We start from the raw sequence: 23,022 nt of genomic DNA on the forward strand, positions 1-23,022 counted from the left end.
GTCGATGTAGTGACACTAGGGTTCACTCTTGGGAGCCCAAAACACCTCTGGTCTTTGAAAAAAGGGCAATGAAAATTTTCACGGCTGTTCATTCACCTCTGCTGGATCTGACGGTGCATTTCAGCGGCTTCTCCCCCTCTGCACTGGTGCACTGCAGAGAATGCCCCTGGGCGCTTCGGCAGAAATAAAAGAGTATATTCTAAAAGAGTATATTTCTCTAAAAGAGTGGCACACACGGATTGTCTTTTTAAAGATGCCCTTCCGTTTGTGTGTTATTCCTGGTTGCGGTCGTTATCTCTCGCCTTCTGACGGTCATGATCGCTGTCTTTCGTGTCTGGGCGCTACCCACGCGGAGACAGCGTTCAGGGACGGATCATGTACTCATTGCGAGAACATGACCATGGCAACGTTGCGGTCGTGGCTTGCCTTCGTAAGAAAGCAAGCCACCCCAGCAGCTCCCCGCCTCGGTCCTGCTACCTACGGGTATGAGGCCAGCGCGGCTAGCACTGGGGGCGATTTGGGGACCCCAATGGGACCACCTCTGCCGGGTATCCCCCCACAGACCTTCCATTCCTCGGCACGCTCGTCTGCCCCGATCAGCTGAGTCCACCGGCTCATCTCACGGCGAGTTCGACCTCTTGTTCGGAGCCCGCGAAGGTGATGGATGAGCTCTCGAGCGCAGCATCGGAGAGCGGGCTCGTCCAGTCAGACGTGGAAGCCTCTGCTGGGCTCCCCCCCTCGGGTACGGTCGCCCAGTCACAGGCTGACGCTGAGATGATGGACATGCTTTCCCGGGCAGCCGCGAGCTTCGGGCTAGAGTGGAACCCTCCGCACTCCCCTGAACCCTCGCGGCTTGATGATTGGTTCCTGGGCTCGTGGCGTCGCTCACAGCCACACCCTGCCCCGCCCCAGTTCCTTTCTTCCCGGAAGTGCACGAGGAGCTGACAAGGTCGTGGGAGGCACCTTTTACTGCCCGTTCCCGATCTTTCAGCTCCCCAGCCCTCACTACCCTCGATGGTGGGGCGGCCAAAGGCTATTCTGCGATCCCCCAGTGGATAAGGCGCTCATGATGCACCTATGCCCGCAGAGCGCCTCCACCTGGCGCGGGCGCCCAAATCTCCCATCCAAGGCCTGTAAGTTTACGTCGTCCCTGACAGCCAAGGCCTATGGTGCCGCTGGACAAGCCACCTCCACCCTGCACGCCATGGCTCTCCTGCAAGTCCACAAGGAACTGCACGAGGGTAGTTCCGCCCAGGGATTGATGCAGGAACTGTGCTCGGTGACCGACCTTGCCCTTCGGGTGACGAAGGTCACGGCGCAGTCTCTCGGGTGGGTGATGTCCACCTTGGTGGTCCAGGAGCACCACCTTTGGCTCAACCTGGTCGAGATGGGAGAGGCCGACAAGGCACGGTTCCTTGCCGCCCCCATTTCCCAGGTTGGCCTGTTCGGCAACACCATCGAGGACTTTGCCCAGCAGTTCTCGGCGGTGAAGCAGCAGACGGAAGCTATCCGACACATCCTGCCCTGGTGTGGCTCAAGATCCCGCACCCCGTCTGCTCGTCGCTAAGGGCGTCCTCCTGTGGTGACTGCACCGGCTCCACCACAGCCCGCCCCATGGCCCAGCCCCGGCGTGGGGCCCATCACAGGAAGCAGACGCCACCTGTCTCACGGCCGGCCGCCAAGAACCCAAGAAAGGCTTCGAAGCGCCCCTCAGATGGGCGACCCAGGGACGAGGAAACCCACTGCTCTGGAGCTGGTAAGCAGACCACTCCATCCTGGGCTGGGAGGAGAATCTTTTGTTACCTTTTCATTTAATTTAGCCACATGCCCAAGTGGCTGCAGTACCCAAGAGTTCAGCAAAAGAGCGGTTTCCTTGTTCCCTGTGTCACATACCCAGTGCGCATGGCCGTCATCACGACCACCATCCACCATTCTATTTCGGCAGGTTTGACCGCTCCAGCGGTGGTCTCCCCGCCCCTGCACACCAAGCTGTAGCACAAATCCACACCCGATATGACGGTCTCCATGGGTTACGAGGACAGACCTCTTCCTACCCCGTCCCAGGCTGTTCCGGGGGTGGTCACAAGGAGCCAGGTAAGTGCTTCGATGTCCCTGAACTCAGCACGGCCACGGCATGACGTGGCGCCTCAGGCTCCGCCCCGCCGCGAGGCCCCACCCGCCAGTACGTCCGACGAGATTGTCCCACCCCGTGGTCTTCCTCGCCCGGAGCTTGGACACGTGGCTTGCACTTTCCAACCCGTCGTGATGGCTGGTCTGGACTGTCCGATTCAGCTACGCGATTCAGTTCACCAGGCATCCGCCCAGGTTCAACGGCATCTACTTCACCTCAATGAAGGACAAGAACGGCGCTACCTTGCGCGTTGGTAGACACAATCACTCAGGCTAGGGCCCCCTCTACGAGGCGCCTGTATGCCTTGAAGTGGCGTCTGTTCACTAAGTGGTGTTCTTCCCGACGCGAAGACCCCCAGAGATGCGCAGTCGGGTCAGTGCTTTCCTTCCTGCAGGAAAGGTTGGAAGGGTGGCTGTCCCCCTCCACCTTGAAGGTGTATGTAGCTGCTATAGTGGCACACCACGACACAGTGGACGTTAAGTCCTTAGGGAAGCATGACCTAATCATCAGGTTCCTGAGAGGTGCCAGGAGGTTGAATCCCTTCAGGCCGCACCTCATTCCCTCATGGGACCTCTCTGTAGTTCTTCAGGGTCTACAGGGAGCCCTCTTTGAGGCCCTGCAGTCAGCTGAGCTTAATGCACTCTCTTTAAAGACTGCCCTCCTGACTGTGCTCACTTCCATCAAGGAGACCTGCAAGCGTTCTCTGTCAGCGAAACATGCCTGGAGTTCGGTCTGGCCTACTCTCACATGATCCTGACACCCCGACCGGGCTATGTGCCCAAGGTTCCCACGACCCCTTTTAAGGATCAGGTGGTGAACCTGCAAGCGCTGCCCCAGTAGGAGGCAGACCCAGCCCTGACGTTGCTGTGTCCGGTGTGCTCTTTACGCATCTATTTGGCTCGCACGCAGAGCTTTAGAGTCTCTGAGCAGCTCTTTGTCTGCTTTGGTGGACAGTGGAAAGGAAGTGCTGTCTCCAAGCAGAGGATTGCCCACTGGCTCATTGACGCCATAGCAATGGCATATCATGCTCAGGACGTGCCGCCCCCAGCAGGGCTACAAGCCCATTCTAGAAAAAAAAAGAGAGGATAAGAGGCCATGACTGGGCTAGCCTGTCTCTATCTTTTGGGCAGTCGACTTGTTCCCGAAGTGCCATTCGACACTCATAACAGCATTGGGGGAGGTTACGTGTCGGCCTGGTGCACTGGCTACGAGGCACACAGTGGTCTGCCCGTCACACACCGCCAGTTCACGTAACAAAGTTCAGCTGTTTGTGGCGTTTCAAATAGGGTCCCCTAGTGTTACTACATCGTCACAATGTCGAGTGAGTGACAGATAGGGAATGTCCTTTGTTACTTACGTAACCTCCATTCCCTGATGGAGGGAACGAGACGTTGTGTCCCTCCTGCCACAATTCTGGACTACCCGCTGAAATGGCCGGGAACTTGTCTTGGCTCCTCAGCACAAAACCTGAATGAGTAGTTGCATACCAGCTCCTTTTATACCTGTATGTTCGGGGGAGTGGTATGCAAATACCACTCGACAATTTTCATTGGCCTTTTTTCAAAGACCAGAGGTGTTTCAGGCTCCCAAGAGTGACCCCTAGTGTCACTACATCAACACAACATCTCGTTCCCTCCATCAGGGAATAGAGGTTACGCAAGTAACCAGGACGTTCACTTGCATTGTATGGACCAAAAGAGCTGAGATATTCTTCTAAAAATCTTTATTTGTGTTCTGCTGAAGAAAAAAAGTCATACACATCTGGGATGGCATAAGGGTGAGTAAATAACAAGAGAATTAAAAAATGTTAACTATTCCTTTAATGTCCTCCTACCTCTGTAGACTGCAGATTTTGAACACAGCCAACAGTCTCATGTCACATCTTTGTATGTTGTTATAAAAAATAAGATTGCCCTTTTAAAAAGTGTTTTCCCATTGTGAGGCACTTACAATGGAATTTAATAGGGCTCACTGTTTCAAAAGTATAGCTACAAGACATAAACTAAATGCTTGTTAAAGGCGCACTCAGTAAATTTTTGTTCACATTCTCTTGGACATATGTACACTGACACCTAGGGGTGTGGATGCAGCATCTTTCAAACTCAATAGTTTTCAGTTTCAGATGCCATTGTAGAAATTCACTATTCACAGCCAGCCAGGTTTAATTAAATCCTTGAGTGAAAGTGTCCAATAACAGGGCAGTTACTGAGATTAAGCAAGCAGTATTCGGCTGGCCATGTGATCCTAACATGGCAGCCACCATGAGGGGACCCTCTTCATGTAAAATAAAACAGCTTTTATAGGGTGACTGATGTGACTGATATCTTTATCTCATATGAGTGTTCATGATTTTAGACATATGTTTCAAAATTACAATTAATTTCTTTAGAAGTAAAACTTTTTAAATAAGGAAAAAAATGACTGAGTGCACCTTTAACATGATTTTAGTGTGATAAAATGATTAACCTTTTCTGTGTAAAGTTATGTCCAATTTTACAAATTTGTTGCCATGACAACATAACACCATTGTGGCGAGCAGGGCAGGGCCGAGCAGCATCTGGGCAGAGCGAGGCTGGGAAGATAAGTGGTGAATGAGTTCCACCCGTGTGCCACACCGGTCTCACATTGCAGTGAGGGGCAGCGGGAGTATTTAAGGAGAGGACAGCAGCAGACAAGAGAGAGAGAGACGCTTGAAGCTATCTGAGTGTGTGTTAGGGCAGTGGTGGCTCAGCGGTTAAGGCTCTGGGTTGCTGATCAGAAGGTCAAGGGTTCAAGCCCCAGCACTGCCAAGATGCCACTGTTGGGCCCTTGAGCAAGGCCCTTGACCCTAACTGTTCCAGGGATGTTGTATCATGGTTGACCCTGCACTCTGACCCCAGCTTAGCTGGGAGATGTGAAAAAAAGAATTTCACTGTATATGTGCAAAATGTATAATGTGTGATAGATAAATATACTTATTATTATGTGTCTGCTGAAGAGCAGAAAGTGTGTAGGGACCGCAGAAAAATAAGCCCTTTGTGTGTGACACTGAAATGTGTTTTATGGTTAATAAATGTCTACGTGTGTTGTCAAGCCGGTCCCAGCTTCCTCCTTTCCCATCCTTGAATTGTTACAGGCGTAAACCCTAAAACCCTGAAATAACTGTAAAAATTGTGATTTAAACATCTTTACAGCTCAAATAATACACAAGTTTTAAAAGAAGAATGAATATAAGTGCTTTTATAATATTTTAAGCTTCACATTTCTGCTTTTAAACCCTCCAAAAATTGGCCCCATTCCCATCCATTGTAAGCGCCTTTTGTTTTGATGTAGAGATTTTGGTTTAAAACATTGGGATGGCATCAGTGTGCATATTAGGCTGTCGAACAGGCAGGGTTGGGGAGTAACGGATTACATGTAACGTGATTATGTATTTAAAATACAAAATATAAGTAACTGTATTCCACTACAGTTACAATTTAAATCATTGGTATTTAGAATACAGTTACATTCAAAAAGTATTTTGATTACCGAAGTGATTACTTTGCATTTTATTGTCAAAAAATTGTTTCATTTCATATTTAGTCCCTTCAGATGGAAAACATTTATACATATAAATGATGCGATCCAAAGTGCATTTGAACAGCGGTGAAACATTTTCTTATGATGTGTTACATTCACACGAGCAGACAGAGAAGTAAGTTTGAAGTAAGTTTGGAGCAGAAGAAATAGAAATAAACCTTGTGTAAATTGTCAGCTTTACGCTAAGCTAAAATGCTATTTCTAGCCATTTTACATGGACGTTACCAAGCACGATCATATTTTTTATCAAGAAAATTCACGTTGGATCATAATTAATTTTTTTCTAGTAAGACCTTTGATATTAGGGCAAAAATCGTATTCTTGATAATAATTTTTGTATTGTTTTCCTGTAAAATTATCTAAAAATCCTTAAAACAAGATCAATTTGATTTATCTTATTTTAGAAACAACACTGCATAAGATATTTAGGTTTTTCAGAGAATGTATTTTTAACATGTGTATTTTGTCTTACTGTACTGTCAGGGTTTTATAGTCAAAACAAGTGAAAAAATCTCCCAGTGCTGAAGAAGTAATCCAAAGTATTTAGAATACGTTACTGACCTTGAGTAATCTAACGAAATATGTTACAAATTACATTTTACAGCATGTATTCTGTAATCTGTAGTGGAATACATTTCAAAAGTAACCCTCCCAACCCTGCATACAGGTTAAAACAGGGCTAAATGCCCTCTCAGGTTTATTTTCTCCCTAATCACATAATAGCAACAAAAACTAGCACAGCACTTTTCTAATTTTCCTGATCCATGAGGTCATCACGAGCAGTGTCTACATGTTGATTTTGAATTACTTTAATTTAACATTGAATAACTTCTAAATGATGCAAAATGCTAAAAAAAAAAAAAAAAAAAAAAAAAAAAAAAAAAAACATTGTTTAATGTTTATGTAGATAATGAGAGTCCTTAAAATTATGGCATGTATTTTGAGATAAAAATATTTGTCATTTTCAGTTTTGTTTAAGGTGACATGGACCCACCAGACATAACCCACACTTCTGCATTTATGTTACATAAAATCACAAAATAAGGCCTCAAAAAATTCGCGTCGCAAATTAGCGCCCCCTAGAGGTAATGGGATAGAAATATTTGTATGAAAATAAAAATCTTTCACATAGCACCTAAATGGACAAGTCATATATCAAATGAAAGACTCTCATTCTCAGGAATGTGACAGCACAGTTAATTTTGTTGCCCAAATACCACAGTTTAAAAGATTTTCAAAAGAATCACAAAGTGAAATATGATTTCTGTAAGTCATCAAATACAAACAACTCTTTTATGCTCTGAAAACTGCTGCTGTAAGCCCCAAGTAGCCAAAAACATTATATCTGCTTTTACATTAGGCAGTTTTCAAAAAAAATAAAAATAAAAAATAGCCATTTTTTACTTGTCTGTGAACTTGTGTGGCTGAATAATCCAATGTTATATCTTAGATATCAGAACAAAATATGTCATCCAGCAGGAAAAGCTTGCAAAACAAATCATCACAAAAATATGTTTTTGACTAATGGTGATAAAATGTTATATATCATCGCCTAAATTGAGCTTCTAGTCCACTCAGAGGACAAGATATTCAGTGAAACAATGAAGGTGGTGCATGAACTGAAAATCAGACTGTATACTCTTAGTAGAAAATGTTCCATATATGACCCAAAAGGGTTCTGTCGCTCGCTTCATATTTGGAAACCCAAAAAGGTTCTGTCAAAAGAACCCTAAATGTTTTTTTGAGCCAGGTGAAAAGGTTCTAAATAGAACCTATCAGGGGTTCCCAGCATGGAATCGTAACATTGGGTTTTTATTTAGTTTATACAATTTGTTTTTGTTTTATTACCAGAAGAACGTTTAATGGATATGTGAATTAAATAGTTAATATATACTATATCACTAAGAAAGTGAAATAACCATATAAAACACATTTAAGTATTATTTAGTGAAACATTTTTAATAGTTTGTTTACAACAACACAAGCAATAACACAATTCATAATGCAATAGTTATAACAATTGACTTAATAAATCCACAGGTTTGTAATAATAAGCTAAAAGTCTAAAAGTAGAAATATTATATATCATCTAACATTAACCATAAATTAAAATTATAACCATACATAAGATTAATAAATAAGTATAAAAATAAGTGAAAAATAAATAAATAAAAACAAATGACCTATCTGTTAAACAATTTTAGTATTGGGGCAGATACAGAATAATTTTGTTGCCAGTAGGTGTCTTCATACAGCATGGTTATAATGAAACACTGAGTGAGGTCTTTTAGATACAACAAATTAAACAAAACTTCACTTCAGCCATCTCCATGTCGTCAGTTTGATGCTGACTCTCTGCCATATGAAAGATTAGGTTGAGGATGGATCTGCTGATCCCTGTAAGTAAGAGAAACATGAAATAGACCTGCTGTCAGTATGCAGAGTAATTACAGACAGAAAGTAATTGATATCTCTCTAAATTACATCTTAAAATTTACATGAAGAAGAGGAGGAAGTGTTGTGTTTTATCTTTTTGAAGAAATAAGTAATGCTGCTCTCCAGAGCCACTGCAAACAGAAATGAATCATTATTAGTATCATAAAAACCTTGATCCAATATAAAATAATGAGAAATAATGGGAAAATATATACCTTTTATGACATTGTTTATGTCATTGTTTTGAAGTCAAATGTAACCTTTTGACTTACACTTCTCATGGCTCTGATGATGTTGGTGGCCAGAACTTCAGAAGTGCTTTCTGAGTTTGTTGAAGGTCTTTAAACCCATGTTCAATTAATATGGCATCTTCACTTAAAAAATACATAATTATTATATTTTTGTGTATATAATTTTATTTTATATTACAATAAAACTACAAACACCAAATACTCACAAGTAGAGAACATTGAAACATTTCCAACACTTTCTTTCTTTGACATTACACATTTGAAATTCTCTTTAATCAGTTGGTGCCAGACGGGCTGGTTTGAGTATTTCTGTAACTGCTGATCTCCTGGGATTTTCACATACAACAGTCTCTAGAATTTACTCTGAATGGTGCCAAAAACAAAAAACATCCAGTGAGCGGCAGTTCTGTGGACTGAAATGTCTTGTTGATGAGAGAGGTCAACAGAGAATGGCCAGACTGGTTCAAACTGACAAAGTCTACGGTAACTCAGATAACTGCTCTGTACAATTGTGGTGAGAAGAATATCATCTCAGAATGCTATTCTGAGATACGGGTTGGCGCTGTTTTGGCGGCAAGAGGGGGACCTACACAATATTAGGCAGGTGGTTTTAATGTTGTGGCTGATTGGTGTATACATACATACTCCCATTAAGCAACTGTCAGCCTAAAGAACCCTTTTGTGCAAAAAGGGTTCTTTTTTGTAAATCTTTGTAAATACAACCTTTTTGGCAAAAAGGGTTGTTTGGAGCTGAGTAAAGAAACCTAGGGTTCTATATAGAACCCCAAAGAACCTTTTTTCTTAGAGTGTACTGTATGTCTATGGACAAGAACATATTTGGGCTTAAATGCGTTAGAGCGCCACCTACATTTCAGATCTTATTATTGTGATGGAATGTGATAGAGAAATGTTTTATTTATTTATTTATTTATTTTTTTGTTATTTATAGTGCTTGCTGCCATGTAGTGGAATGAAATTAGACTTTTCAAATTGAGGTAGAGTGAAAAGAACCAGAATAACATGCTTACAAATTTGGGACAACAACAACAAAAATTATTATTATTATTATTATTTTATTTTTTTTATCTTTGTTTATCATAAGATTATAAACACATACAATATTATGTATGAATAATTGGAGTCTTTTTATTATTATTTGGGAGGTTCTCCGAAAAATGAGATAACTTTTTTTTTCTTTTTTTTTTTTTTTTTTTTGCAATTAGTCCACAGTTTGTGTGAATGGTGAGCTTTTAAATTTAAGTGTGAAAAATGGCAGGCGGCAGCCCAAAAATGCACCAGAGTATAAAGGGTTAAATCAAAAGTTTTTCAATAACTGTACAAAATTTGAAAGGATAGCATAGGATTAAGGATAGAATTTAAAAAAAAAAAAAAAAAAAAAAAAACATTGTTTTTCTTAAGTTGGAGGAATAGAATTGTTATGAAGAATGGTCAAAATGGGCGCAGATTGACTGATCCAATCATAATGAAGATTCATTCGTTTGTAGAATTTGCTCCATCAATCAGTATTCCAAAAACTAATGCATTGTTCCAATCTTGCTACTTTGTGACCAAAAAAATGTATAAAAAATCTTATACTGTACATTCCTGTTAAGAGATGCACATCATAATGTTCTCTACTAGACAATCAGATGGAGCCTCTTCACGTCAGCATTGTATATGTTCGGTAACTGAAGTGGGAAACTTGATGAAAACAAAGAGCCCTCCCCGTAGGGTTTTGTGGGTCGTTTGCTTGGGTGTCTGTGACGAAATCAGCCAAATAAAAGAGCGCACCTGGACACGGCTCTCGGGTACGATCTGAAGGTGAACAGAGACGCGCACAACTACCGCTGAAGAGTGCTGACTGCAGCAATACAAACACAATGATCGCCAACATCTCCTGTTTCTGCGTGTCTTCACTTCTGTTTTTAAGCTTGGTCGGGGCCAAACCAATTTCCAGTTTACAGGTGAGTCCTTAAACTTTTAATCTCGCCCTTAATAGTTTAGTAGACATTTACACTAATAATAATAATAATAATAATAATAATAATAATAATAATAATATATATATATATAATTTTTATTTTATTTTTTTACACCAGAGTCTTAAGGAGTTGTTAGATGAACAAGTTATTACGCCGTTTGTGGAGTCGGAGGAGTCGGCGATGGAGCAGAAAGATGTGAAAGCTGAGAAGAGCAAGCTGGACGCGCCAGCGGAGCATCTGTGGGAGTCAGACGCGCGAAACTCAGCGCTGGCGGGAAAAGATAGCGCGTTCGAGCGTCTCCTAGGAGACATACTATCTACATCCAAGCGCTCGTGGAGTCGATTCAAGAAAGGTGGGCTGCGGAGCTGCTTTGGGGTCAGACTCGAGAGAATCGGGTCTTTTAGCGGGCTCGGGTGTTAAGCAGCAGGTATGCTCAGAGATGAACACAGGAAAAAAAAAAAATGTAAACGCGTATTTGAAATAAAGTACGTCTTATTACTTTATGTCATGTCACTTCTTGCAGTTTGGGCTTTTACTGGAATAGGGCACTGCGATTTCCTTACTTGAAATGTTCAGGCAGGCACCTCTGTTCTAAAAAAGAAATGTGGACTGCAAGTTTACCGTTGATTTGTGTTCAGGCGATATCTGTTGGTCATTATTTATTCGAGATTTAGAAATGTAAATAGTATGAAAATTTGAAAATACTATAGGCCACTGCTACTTGTACTGTTGTACTGTCTATCTATTTATTTATTTATTTATTTATTTATTTATTTTATGTCACCTCTAAATACACTCGTGTTATAGATCATGTATATTGCAGCAAAATAAATATTTTGCATAACATGTGTGTCAACTTGGTCTAAAATTAAAGTAAGAATATTTGGTTATGAATTTGCCTGTTTATGGACATGTCTTAAAATTAAATTCTTGTGAGTGTGGTCCCTTGCATCGTCAAGTTCAGGCCTTCTTATGAGTTTCAATACATGTAGGTGTGTTATTATGGTTGAATTTCGTCAATCTTTATTCAATGAATCAAACCCTCACGAGGAATGTATCTGCAGATTTCATAAATATCTCTTAGTTAGATCTTATATTTTGTATCTGGGTAGGCCTATGATAGTCAAGCAAAAACAAACAAACAAAAAACTGGCTAAAAATGGCCTCAACGAGTTTCATTGAATTAAAATAAATAAATAACAATGCTTTACTAGTATTTCTCTCTGATCTGACTCTTATAGATTACTTCATGTAGACTATTCTGGTTTATACATCCATATTTCATAAAATAATTGAACATGAATAAAAGGTGAAGAACAAAACACTTGAAGTAGACCTATATTTTTTAGGTAAAGCATTTTTTGAAGTGTATATACAGTAGCCTAATAATCAAGATCTGAGGAAAAGATTTACCCATGGTGTAAATAATTTTGTGTGTGTGTGTGTGTGTGTGGGGGGGGGGGGGGGTGTATATATACACTCAATGAGCACTTTATTAGGAATACCTGTACACCTACTAATTCATGAAATGATCTAATCAGCCAATCGTGTGGCAGTAGTGCATTGCATAAAATCATTCAGATACGGGTCAGGAGCTTCACTTAATGTTCACATCAACCATCAGAATGGGGAAAAAATTTGATCTCTATGATTTGGACCGTGGCATGTTTGTTGGTGCCAGACATGCTGGTTTGAGTATTTCTGTAACTGCTGATCTCCTGGGGTTTTCACACACAACAGTCTCTAGAGTTTACTCAGAATGGTGCCAAAAATGAAACACATCCAGGGAGCGACAGTTCTGCGGACAGAAACACATTGTTGAATGGCCAGACTGGTTCGAGCTGACAGAAAGGCTATGGTAACTCAGATAACCACTCTGTACAATTGTAATGAGCAGAATAGCATCTCAGAATGCACAACACATCAAACCTTGAGGCGGATGGGCTTCAACAGCAGAAGACCACGTCTGACAGTTTATCAGGACCATAGTGTTCCTAATAAAGTGTTCAGTGAGTGTATATACAGTGTATATGTAGCCTACATTTAATAGTTTGCATTAAGAACATTGGCAAAACCTTTTAACATTGCATAATGTTAACAGATCACTAGTTAAAATACGTTCAAATGAAATGAAACTGGCAGCTGTTTTTTTGTAAGGTATTGTTAATCACCACACAAACTACAGAAGAGCACATGATGACATGAAGTTCATCAATAGTGGCTCTTCCAGGAGCAATGACCAATAAACATGTATAGATAGTGCTCAGTGTCACTCACACAAACACTAAACACCATCAGGGTAACACATGTGAAATTAAAATAATGTAATAAACATGAACTAAACTACATCAAATATAACACAGAACACCCCAATGTACATAACTGATATAAAAAATAAGAAGAAACATAACAATTCCCTTAAAATATAATGAATAATAATGGGTCATGCAGGGAATTGTGGGAACGCCCGATTATAGTTTTTTACTGTAATTTTAACAATCATTTACTGTAAAAAGTACATGTACTCTCTTGTTAAACATAATTTAAATTTGTACAATTAATTATACAGGATAATCATACTTTTTACATCTAAAAAAATGTCATTTTTACATTTTATTTTAAAAGCAACTGTATTGTCATTTTTTACTGTATATTTTACAGTTAATACTTGTTAATCAATTAATGTTTTTTTTTCCTGTAGCATTTTTACAGTCTTTTACCTTTAAAATTACAGACATTTTTTACAGTACATTCATCTGTTAAGCATTACCTAATGTTTCTTAATTACTTATTAAAGTCAGTTACATTAAGTGTTACAATAAACCGTTCATTTAACACTCCGAAGTGCCATGCAAATTACTTGATATGAATCATTTTTGGGAAGTAGGGTATGAATGAAAGAGGAGTTACAGTGACAAGCTATATGGCACATTTGGACTTCGTCTGTAAGCTTTACAAGGAATCATTTCCGACAGCGCTTTATCAGAAAGAGGTGTTGGAATGCAGTAGTCATTCCCCACATAACTGGCATGTCAAACGTCTAGGTATAAAAGAGCTTGAGTCTCCACTCAAAGAGTACATAGACAAAGACAAGAAAAACGACACGAAGAAGAAAACGACAGAGAAGAAACGAACAGAAAACAGGAAACATGAAATCGTTTGACATTCCTCTAGCTGGCCTCTTCTTACTCTTAACTGTTCAGCTCATGGGTGCATTCCCACTAAAAAACACAGTCTTAACAACCGATGACATGGATGTCTTAAAGGTAAGTCTAAAGACTTCATAAGGACAATAATGCATGACTGTCTGTAGGCCACAATAATGACACATATGCGACTCTTTCAGCTTCTTCTACAACAGCTTGAAGAGTCCATTCCTGGTTCATCTCAAGACCGAAGACTGTCACAGGTGGAAGAAGAGGTGGCCGATCTTGAAGAAATCCACATTCAACCTCAAACCAAAATGGACATGAGAGAGTATCTGTCTGCTCGGGACTTGAAGACAGTCCGACAGGACTCCAAGAGATTCTCTGGGTGTTTCGGGCGCAGACTGGACAGAATTGGGTCCATGTCGTCTTTGGGATGTAATACTGTTCGGTCAAGTAGGTTTTACATTTTTTGTTTGTATTAGTAAATTATTTTTATGACATGAACTAAACTAGGCCTATCGCTACTTTTAATAATGCATTTCCTAATGAGCCAGTGTAAGTCAATACATTGTATGATTCACCGACTTTTTTCTTTTTTCAGGTCCTAAAAGGAAGTGATGTCTTAATGATTAGAGACTTCAATGTCATTATCTATGACAGCCTCCAAAATTGTTCTTAACTATGCATATTTCTTAACATAGGTCTATTTATTAAATTGTTTAAATAGTCAAATATATATTTATGTGCATCTTTAATGTAATTACTTGTAAATCAAATCATATGTAAATTCCTGCTTTAATAGTAATAAATGTTTACACGTGCCATGGTTTTGAACATTTGTATTTTTTCTTAATGTCTGAACCTTGATTAAACGAGAGCATGCATAGTCCTACATGTATATTACGTTGAGTTTTATCCCACTGAATACCAGGGACTGAAAATGTTCCAAGGAACAAAAACGAACGTGTGAAAACGTTATTTTTAAATGTTGGTAACTGGTTAATAATTTAGTTCCGATAATTTCTTTTCATGAAACAAAGTATAAATGGTTTATTACAGTAATTTTGTATAATTACACCACTCTCTGTTGCCCCAAAAATGTGTCTTCTCTCTTTTTAGTTAAACATGATAAGCATGTGCTTTGATTCTGAAGGAAACTGCTGCATCACACATTTCTTTGCATTAATGCACGTTGTGGATGTAGCCTTCTGTGACATGCTGAAGACCTTTTAGAGAACTATATATAATTACTATGTGTACATGCACGGTTGATCCAGATACAAGTAAAAATATTGAGGTAAAAAGTAAATTTCTCATTTGTTTCCAAGTGTTCACTGAATTATTGTTAGATATGGTGCAGTGATAGACTACAGATTTGATGCTGATAGGTTCAGACCGAGAAGCAGATCTGTAATCAACACGAATAATTAAAATAACATGTTTAAAATAAAATTATTTGGCCCGCTGTTAAACAAGGAAGACGTCCAAAATGTGTAGTACTGGGGAAACTCCAGTAACGATTTGAAAATAATTTCTCCACTCATTAACAGTACTACATTAATGTTTCAGCACCATGGACAGCAACAGGTGAATTGGCCAAAAAAATAAAATAAAATAATATTTAACTTTCCTTTAATCATAAATAAACCAAATGTCAAAAATTAATTTTATAAAATGCATTTTCATAGGTGCTAACCAATGATTATGTAATAACAAATCTGAGTAGGACATGAATTGGTCCTCATTTTAGACATATTCAATGCCATTTAGACCTAAAAAATTTTAACTTAAAAATAATGTTGGTTATATACGGTAACATATGCTTATAAAATTATAATATATTTAGTAAGAAAATACATATAATTTCACAGTAAATTATTGTAAAAGTTTTTAAAAATGTTTTTAGATGTAAAATGTATGATTTTACTGTATAATAGTAATTATATTTTATGGAAATCGTTATGTTTCATTTTTGGTATAAGTTATGTACACTGGGATGTTATATTTTATGTAGTTTAGTTAATGTTAATGTATTATTTTAGTGTCATATGTGTTACCCTGATGGTGTTTTGTGCACACACGTGTATCAATTATTGCTCCTGGAAGGGCCACTCTTGACAAACTTTTAAGTGATAGTTCACCCAAAAATGAAAATGTTCTCATCATTTACTCACCCTCATGCCATCCCAGATGTGTATGCCTTTCTTTCTTCTGCTGAACACAAATTAAGATTTTTAGAAGAATATCTCAGCTCTGTAGGTCCATACAATGCAAGTGAATGGTTACCAGATCTTTGAAGCTCCAAAAAGCATATAGAGGAAAAATAAATGTAATCCATAAGACTACAGTGGTTAAATCCTTGCCCTCAGAAGTGATATGATAAGTGTGGGTGAGAAACAGACTTTCTCCATGTTCACTTTCGATTTAGAGTACAAAAACTTAAATATTGATCAAATACAGGTCAAATTTTTTGTTTGCTAAAACTGGAAATTCCCGATCCCCTAGTGGCCACAGCTGGAACTACAGTTGTGCCCATGCAAACCTTTGCATGACGTGCTGTGCATACACAAGACATGACCAGGCATTATAAGAATAAAACATTTGAATAGATGTGATGGCACAGCGCATCCAGTTTTGGGAAATATTTGAATAGTAATTACATTAGTATTCTCCTAAACCTAATTTAAACCCTAAACCTAACCCTAACCATAACAGTACTGAGACCCAGGGCCGTAGCTAGTGGGGTGAAAGCTGGTAACGATTCTAGGGGCCCACACATCCAGGGAGGCCCCACAACAAATTCTAAACTTTATTTTTTTAATGGGAAAGGGGCCCTGACCAATATACAATCAGGGGGTCCAGAATACCTTGCTACGGCCCTGCTGAGACCAGAACAGTTACTTACTTCTTTGCAAATGTATTATCTCAAAAGAAGATCAAAAGAAATGTGACGTCAAGACAGCGTGACCAATTTTCAGGGTATGAACATTTTTGCAAATTGGGGGGGGGGGGTTGGAATCGGGAATAAAGCACTGATTTCCCATGTTATTATGTTGCTCAAGCAAAGGTAAAAAAGCAAACAAAAGCAAAGTATCTGAAATCTTGAGCTCGGTGTCACTAGAGCCACATCTAACATCACAAACATGTTATCAGCATATCATATTGCGAATCACCAGTGGTACATAGAGTGTATCCAAGTGGTACACAGCACAACTCTGGTAAATGACTAAAAATATTAAAAATATACGGAATATCCAATATTATTTCTCTTTAATGTTTCAGTTTTGTTTTATTATGTTCTTTCTAATTTACATTCTATGTACAATCTGCTTTGTATGTCTAAGAATCTGACGCATAGCCCATAGTCTTATATTGGTAATGCAGGATGTGCAAATACAATTAAATTCTTTCTAAATGTTACTATTGTAGTATAAGGCCTGTGTGTTAATTTTAGATGCCACTCTAGTTGGGTCCTTCTACAGATCTGCAAAAGTCCAGTCAAGGGACTGATCATGGTCTTGCAGCGTTATATCTGGACTACAGAAAAATGAATAAACAAAATATGGCATTATGTCTATTCTGGGGTCAATACAAGTTCTGGGTTACATTGAGGCACTTAAAATGGAAGTGAATGGGGCCAATCTGTAAATGTTAAAATACTCACTGTTTCTAAAGTATAGCTACAAGACATAAACAATATGCATGTTAACATGAATTTAGTGTGATAAAATCACCTACTTACCTCTTCTTTGTAAAGTTATATCATATTTTACTTTGTTGCCATAATGACGTAAAACCTAATACCCTAAATCGACTGTAAAAATGACAATTTAAACAACTTTGCAGCTCAAATAATACATGAGTTTTAAGAGAAGAATGAATGTAAGTGCTTTTATAAATATTATAAGCTTCACATTTCTGAAATTTGGCCCCATCCACTTCCATATAAAGGGCCTCACTGTAACCTCGATTTGCACATTTTTAAAGAAAATTATTTATTTGTGGAAATTATTTTTTGTGGTAATCAACATTATGTCACAAATGCTGTCGATTGAGCTTAACTTGTACTGAACCCAGAATATATTTTAAGCTTCTACTCAAAGATTTGATTTTCTCAATGCTGAAAAAATGTGAAGTATTTTTGTGACTAGGTGGTACTTAGCTGATTAAAGGTGGTACTTGCTCTAAAAACTTTAGGAACCACTGATCGAATCAATTCTAGCATATGGGTAAAGGCTCTGATGTATTTTTTACTTTCTGCTTGTTCCGTAAAGCCAATAGGCCATCTTTTCAAGCAACAGCAGTGGCCTATAAATAGTCCATCCACTGCTTTAACCCCTTATGGTATACTTAGATGCAGTTTGTATCAGTTCTTTGGTGATGCCGGAACAATGTGAGACACTCATGTAGAGTATGCATTCCAGGTGATGCATGCCACGTCTGCATGGCACCCTTAGAACTGAGGTCACCCTGTTTGTGTCCGAGTTACCAGAAGAATTATACATCAGGAGATCTCCAGAATGGCACCTTACACTGCAGCAAACAGCCACTTAAAAGGCAATCTACCCCACAAGCCTTATCCTAGATGAGGTGTCAGAATGCACTTCACACAGTCTACAAAGGATGAGCCGTTGACAGGAAACTGTCCCTATATAAGAGCAAGTCAGGCAGACTGCCAGTTCAGAAGGTAAGAACCAGCATCCAGAGGAACACAGAGATGATCAGAGGACTAATTCTTACAGGACTACTGGTCCTACTTTGGCAACAGATGGATGTACAAGCACACGTGTTGAGTAGACACGGTTCATCCAGCAACATTGCCAAACTTAAGGTACAGTTGGACAAATTAACATGAATTTCAGAATGTTTTAGTAAAAGAGCATCTTTCATGCTTCAGTGGAAGCAAAGAAATCTAACCATTTGTTGAAAACATGGTCAATGTCACAAATTGCTTACCTTTGATTGGACACCTAGAAATAGTGCGGAATCTTTAATATTACTTTGTCATTTTGTGTCCTAACTAGGGCTTTCAATTTAACGCAGTACGGTTAATTATCTTGAAAAAAAAAATAATGCGTACGCAATTAATAATGTCCCAATAAGTCAATTCCATAATAAAAATGCATATTTTCCTACCATGGGAGCAATTCAAGCTTGAAGTACATATAACTTGTGTTTTAATGATCTGTGCCAACATGGGGCAGTCAGCATGCTACCATGAACCTCTCAAGTCACATGGATGTTTTTAACAGTTGGAAAGCACAGTAAAATGCTTCTCCACATACCCCAGAATTACTTTTTACTCGAAACAGCATCATAAAAACAGCGAGAAGTTCCAAAAATGTCCGTCTGACGCACATTGACGGAGAATTAAAAATAGCGCAGACGGAATAAAAGAATAAGTCCTGCGAGAAAAGGACAGACTGACGAACTCAACTGCAAAATGAATTGCTGTCGACGGTAAGCTAATGTTATGTTAGCATATGATATGGGAAGAAAGCAAACAATATACTGACTTCTAAAGCCACTTTTTTGTATTGTCTAATCAATGCTTTGCTCATCTGACACAATAATGCAATACATTTAAATCTGAATATTTATAGGTCATACATATTATACTTCAAACTATTTGAATTATTATGTATTATTTATATTGAATTATATTAATCTTTGTGATTAATTAATTAATTTAATGCAATTAATTAATGTGGTGGCATAGTGGGATAAAGCACAGAACTAGTAGGCAGAAGGCTGCCGGTTCTAACCCCACAGCCACCACCATTGTGTCCTTGAGCAAGGCACTTAACTCCAGGTTGCCTGTAATAAGTGCACTGTAAGTTACTTTGGATAAAAGCATCTGCCAAATGCATAAATGTAATTAAGTCATAAGCAATTGAGTGACAAATTCATAACCTCACCATAACTTTGCTTTAATTTTTTTGAAATCTGATTGTCAAATGAAACAAATCCAGGATTTTCAATGTGCTCTCAGACTTTTGTGTCCCACTGCATTTCTGTTTTGAACCCCAAAATTCAAAGTTAAGACAAGAGAATTTATTAACCAAGCATTTAGATCTGTGTTATTTTGCATTAGGTAGTTTGGAGTCTGTTTCTGGAGTTATTTTCTAAAGGCCTTTATCTTGTGAAAGTAATTTTGTGCTAAACAGGGAAACAAGCAGTTTTTAAACACAATTCATGAGTCATGTTGTTGACGTTGAGAATACTAAGGGCACAAAAAAAAAAAAAAAAAAAATAATAATCTAGTCACATTTTCATCAAACCGCACAATGATGAATCGAAGACATTACAGACATTACAGCTTCCATTTCTGTTACAGCATAAATTTCTATAAAGCTTCTTTGAAACGATGTGTATTGTGAAAAGTGCTACAAATAAAAATGACTTGACTTGAATTGACAAAAGCATACTCTATAATGAATTAGTTATGGACTATTGGATTTCTCTCTAGAGTTTGTTGCAGCAGTTTGAGGAGGCCCTGGCCGCAGATGAGACTCCTGAGAGATCAGTTGATTATGATGACAGCAACTCCGCGCTAGATCAGAGCCCTGCTTCCACGTCCTGGGACAGAGACCAAGAGGAAGAGGCCCCTCCGGCAAAGAACACCAACCCTGCAGATGGATTTGAGACACAAAGAAATCATCTCATTGATCTTCTCATGTCCACCCGGAGTAAAAGTCTCTCAGGTTGTTTTGGGGGAAGACTGGATCGCATAGGGTCTTCCAGCACCCTCGGGTGCAACTCTAAAAAAGGTTAGAAGCAAAGAGTGAATATAGTGACATTAATAATATAATATACACTGATCAGCCACAACATTAAAACCACCTGCCTAATATTGTGTAGCCCCCCCTCGTGCCACCAAAACAACGCCAACCTGCATCTCACAATAGCATTCTGAGATGATATTCTTCTCACCACAATTGTACAGAGTGGTTATTCGAGTTACCATAGACTGTCAGTTCGAACCAGTCTGACCATTCTCTGTTGATCTCTATCATCAACAAGGTGTTTCCATCCGCAGAACTGCCCCTCACTGGATGTTTTTTGTTTTTGGCACCATTCTGAATAAATTCTAGAGACTGTTGTGTGTGAAAATCCCAGGATATCAGCAGTTACAGAAATACTCAAACCAGCCCGTCTGGCACCAACTATCATCCATGCGATTATCTAATCAGCCAATCATGTGGCAGCAGTGCAGTGCATAAAATCATTCAGATATGGGTCAGGAGCTTCAGTTAAAGTTCACATCAATGATCAGAATGGGTAAAAAAATTTGATCTCAGTGATTTGGACCGTGGCATGATTATTGGGCTGGTTTGAGTATTTCAGTAACTGCTGATCTCCTGGGATTTTCACACACAACAGTCTCTAGAATTTATTCAGAATGGTGCCAACAACAAAAATCATCCAGTGAGCAGCAGTTCTGTGGACTGAAATGCCTTGTTGATGAGAGAGGTCAACAGAGAACGGCCAGACTGGTTCGAACTGACAAAGTCTACGGTAACTCAGATAGCTGCTCTGTACAATTGTGGTGAGAAGAATATCATCTCAGAATGCTATTCTGAGATGCGGGTTGGCGCTGTTTTGGCGGCATGAAGGGGACCTACACAATATTAGGTAGGTGGTTTTAATGTTGTGGCTGATCGGTGTATATTTATAATATCTAAATTATTTTGCAAAAGAAATGTAGTGGCACATTACAAAAAGGAATGTATTTAAATCTTGAGCATGTGCAGGTTTTTTTTTTTTTTTTCTTTTTCTTTTTTTTTTACAAATGTAACATATGGAAATTACACAAGACTCATCAATGTACTGCAGTTTGTGACATGCTTTATATTAAACTGGTGGCTTTCTTTTAGATTGGATTGTTGATGTAATAATATTGCACAAGTGGTTATAATTTTAATGCTTATGAAGATATTGATATACATGTGTAGTTGACATGAGATACCGTTGGGAAAAAAATTACATGACCTGCAGTGTGACATACTACTCCATCTAAAACTGTTTTAAAGCATACTGATGATTCTCTAATATTTATTATGCATGCAGCTTTTATGTCCTCATTTTAATTGAAAAACTATATGGAATATTTGTATTTTTAGAAATGTATTTGTCAGACCACTGGACCATTAAAAATGAACTAGTGAAGGTTAAAATGTGATTAAATGAATGATGAACAACTTTAAAGAAATGTTGACCAGCTACAGTATACACGTTTGTACATTTATCTAAATTTTAATGTAAAATCCTGATGTTCAAAAAAAGAAGTTTGTGTGCATGTAATGCATCAACTATCCATATATGACATATGATGTGTACTCTTCATGTTTTATTTATTCTGAATCTGAATTTACAAGCTTTTGTGAGATAATAATACTCACGTCTGGTGTGTAGCTTGTTCTTTAAATGAGACTTAAGTAATTTGGAAAAGATTGTGTTATTCTGTTTTGAAACTGTAGACAACTCAAAAAATACGTATATTTTTTAAGTATATATGCCTATATTTTAAATACTTAAGCTTTTTGTTGCAAATACAGTAAAATTAGATGCCAGAATATTGAAGACCTTTTGATCAAACTGAAAAATGTAATGTTAATAAAATCTTGCTTTCAAATCAGTTGCACTGCATTCTTTTCAAAACAAAAGTTAACTTATGTAGAAACACACGGTCTCCATCGGCCCAACTTCTCTCGATATTCTTTGGGCATCTATGTAGTGACTCATTTACCACCCACATGATCTTTTCTAATAGCCATTATCAGAGTCATTAGAGGAAACATCATTACTATACTACAATGAGTGGAACAGCTGCAGGTGGTTATTACTCCAGAGCTTATCAACACCTGGCCTAACCCTTAAAAAAACTACCGCCATGTCAACCTTAATCCTATTCCACAAGCGCAGCAGGACTCTCCTGATTGCATGAATAATGCCCACGTATCCGACTGCTGCCACAGTGGAAGACTCTCATTAGAAATCTCTTATTTCCACTCTGGAGTGAAGCGGAAAGAACTCTGTCAAAGACTGATTTCATTGGTCCAGTGTGAGTCCAAGTGAGATACCACTGACAAGAGAATGATTGATAACCTCATATCCTCATAATTAGACTAGAGCAGTCTGTAGGAGCTCAAACCGCTGTTCCAGTGTTTATCAGCAGGTTAATCCATTGACCTGAGAGGTAAAATTACAGATATGATGTATGACCACACGCAAAACACCCCACAGGAGGTGGATAGTGTCTTTTGTATAATTTCTTATACACTTACTTTTTGCGCCACTTACATCACATCTCAATTTAGTAGCTGTTTGGTAGAAAGCAGTGGCGTAACTTGGATCTACGGACTCCAGTGCAAAGAACTTGTCAGGCCCCCTTTTTGGGGGGTCTCGGTCATTTTTCATCGGCCATCGGGCCCATGGTCGTTTTAATGTTTCCTTTTGGTTGACGTCGCGGACCCCTCTCACCCTGGGCCACCCTGCCCTCCCTGTAGTTG

At 39.0% G+C, this 23,022-nt stretch overlaps 3 protein-coding genes across 4 annotated transcripts; all 3 read left to right on the forward strand.

Annotated features, from left to right (window-relative positions):
• Nucleotides 1–10,200: 10,200 nt before the first annotated feature.
• On the forward strand, nucleotides 10,201–11,213 carry LOC127414483 (C-type natriuretic peptide 3-like). Its single transcript, XM_051652526.1, has 2 exons — nucleotides 10,201–10,343; nucleotides 10,479–11,213. Exons 1-2 carry the CDS (start codon nucleotides 10,260–10,262, stop codon nucleotides 10,779–10,781), a joined length of 387 nt encoding a protein of 128 aa, XP_051508486.1. The 5' UTR covers nucleotides 10,201–10,259; the 3' UTR covers nucleotides 10,782–11,213.
• Nucleotides 11,214–13,445: 2,232 nt separating this feature from the next.
• Nucleotides 13,446–14,332, forward strand: LOC127414482 (brain natriuretic peptide-like). Of its 2 annotated transcripts, XM_051652524.1 has the most exons (3): nucleotides 13,446–13,627; nucleotides 13,708–13,963; nucleotides 14,112–14,332. In XM_051652524.1, the coding sequence occupies exons 1-3, from the start codon at nucleotides 13,511–13,513 to the stop codon at nucleotides 14,126–14,128; spliced, it is 390 nt and encodes a 129-aa protein (XP_051508484.1). In that variant the 5' UTR covers nucleotides 13,446–13,510; the 3' UTR covers nucleotides 14,129–14,332. The 2 variants fall into 2 exon arrangements, with proteins under 2 accessions (XP_051508484.1, XP_051508483.1); XM_051652523.1 differs by having other exon boundaries at nucleotides 13,708–14,332.
• A 3,856-nt stretch (nucleotides 14,333–18,188) lies between these two features.
• LOC127414481 (natriuretic peptides A-like) lies at nucleotides 18,189–22,148 on the forward strand. The gene is made up of 2 exons (XM_051652522.1): nucleotides 18,189–18,341; nucleotides 19,980–22,148. Exons 1-2 carry the CDS (start codon nucleotides 18,228–18,230, stop codon nucleotides 20,283–20,285), a joined length of 420 nt encoding a protein of 139 aa, XP_051508482.1. The 5' UTR covers nucleotides 18,189–18,227; the 3' UTR covers nucleotides 20,286–22,148.
• Nucleotides 22,149–23,022: the final 874 nt, after the last annotated feature.

Source organism: Myxocyprinus asiaticus, chromosome 24 (assembly GCF_019703515.2).
Source record: "Myxocyprinus asiaticus isolate MX2 ecotype Aquarium Trade chromosome 24, UBuf_Myxa_2, whole genome shotgun sequence".
In the NCBI taxonomy this organism is placed as follows: Eukaryota; Metazoa; Chordata; class Actinopteri; order Cypriniformes; family Catostomidae; genus Myxocyprinus; species Myxocyprinus asiaticus.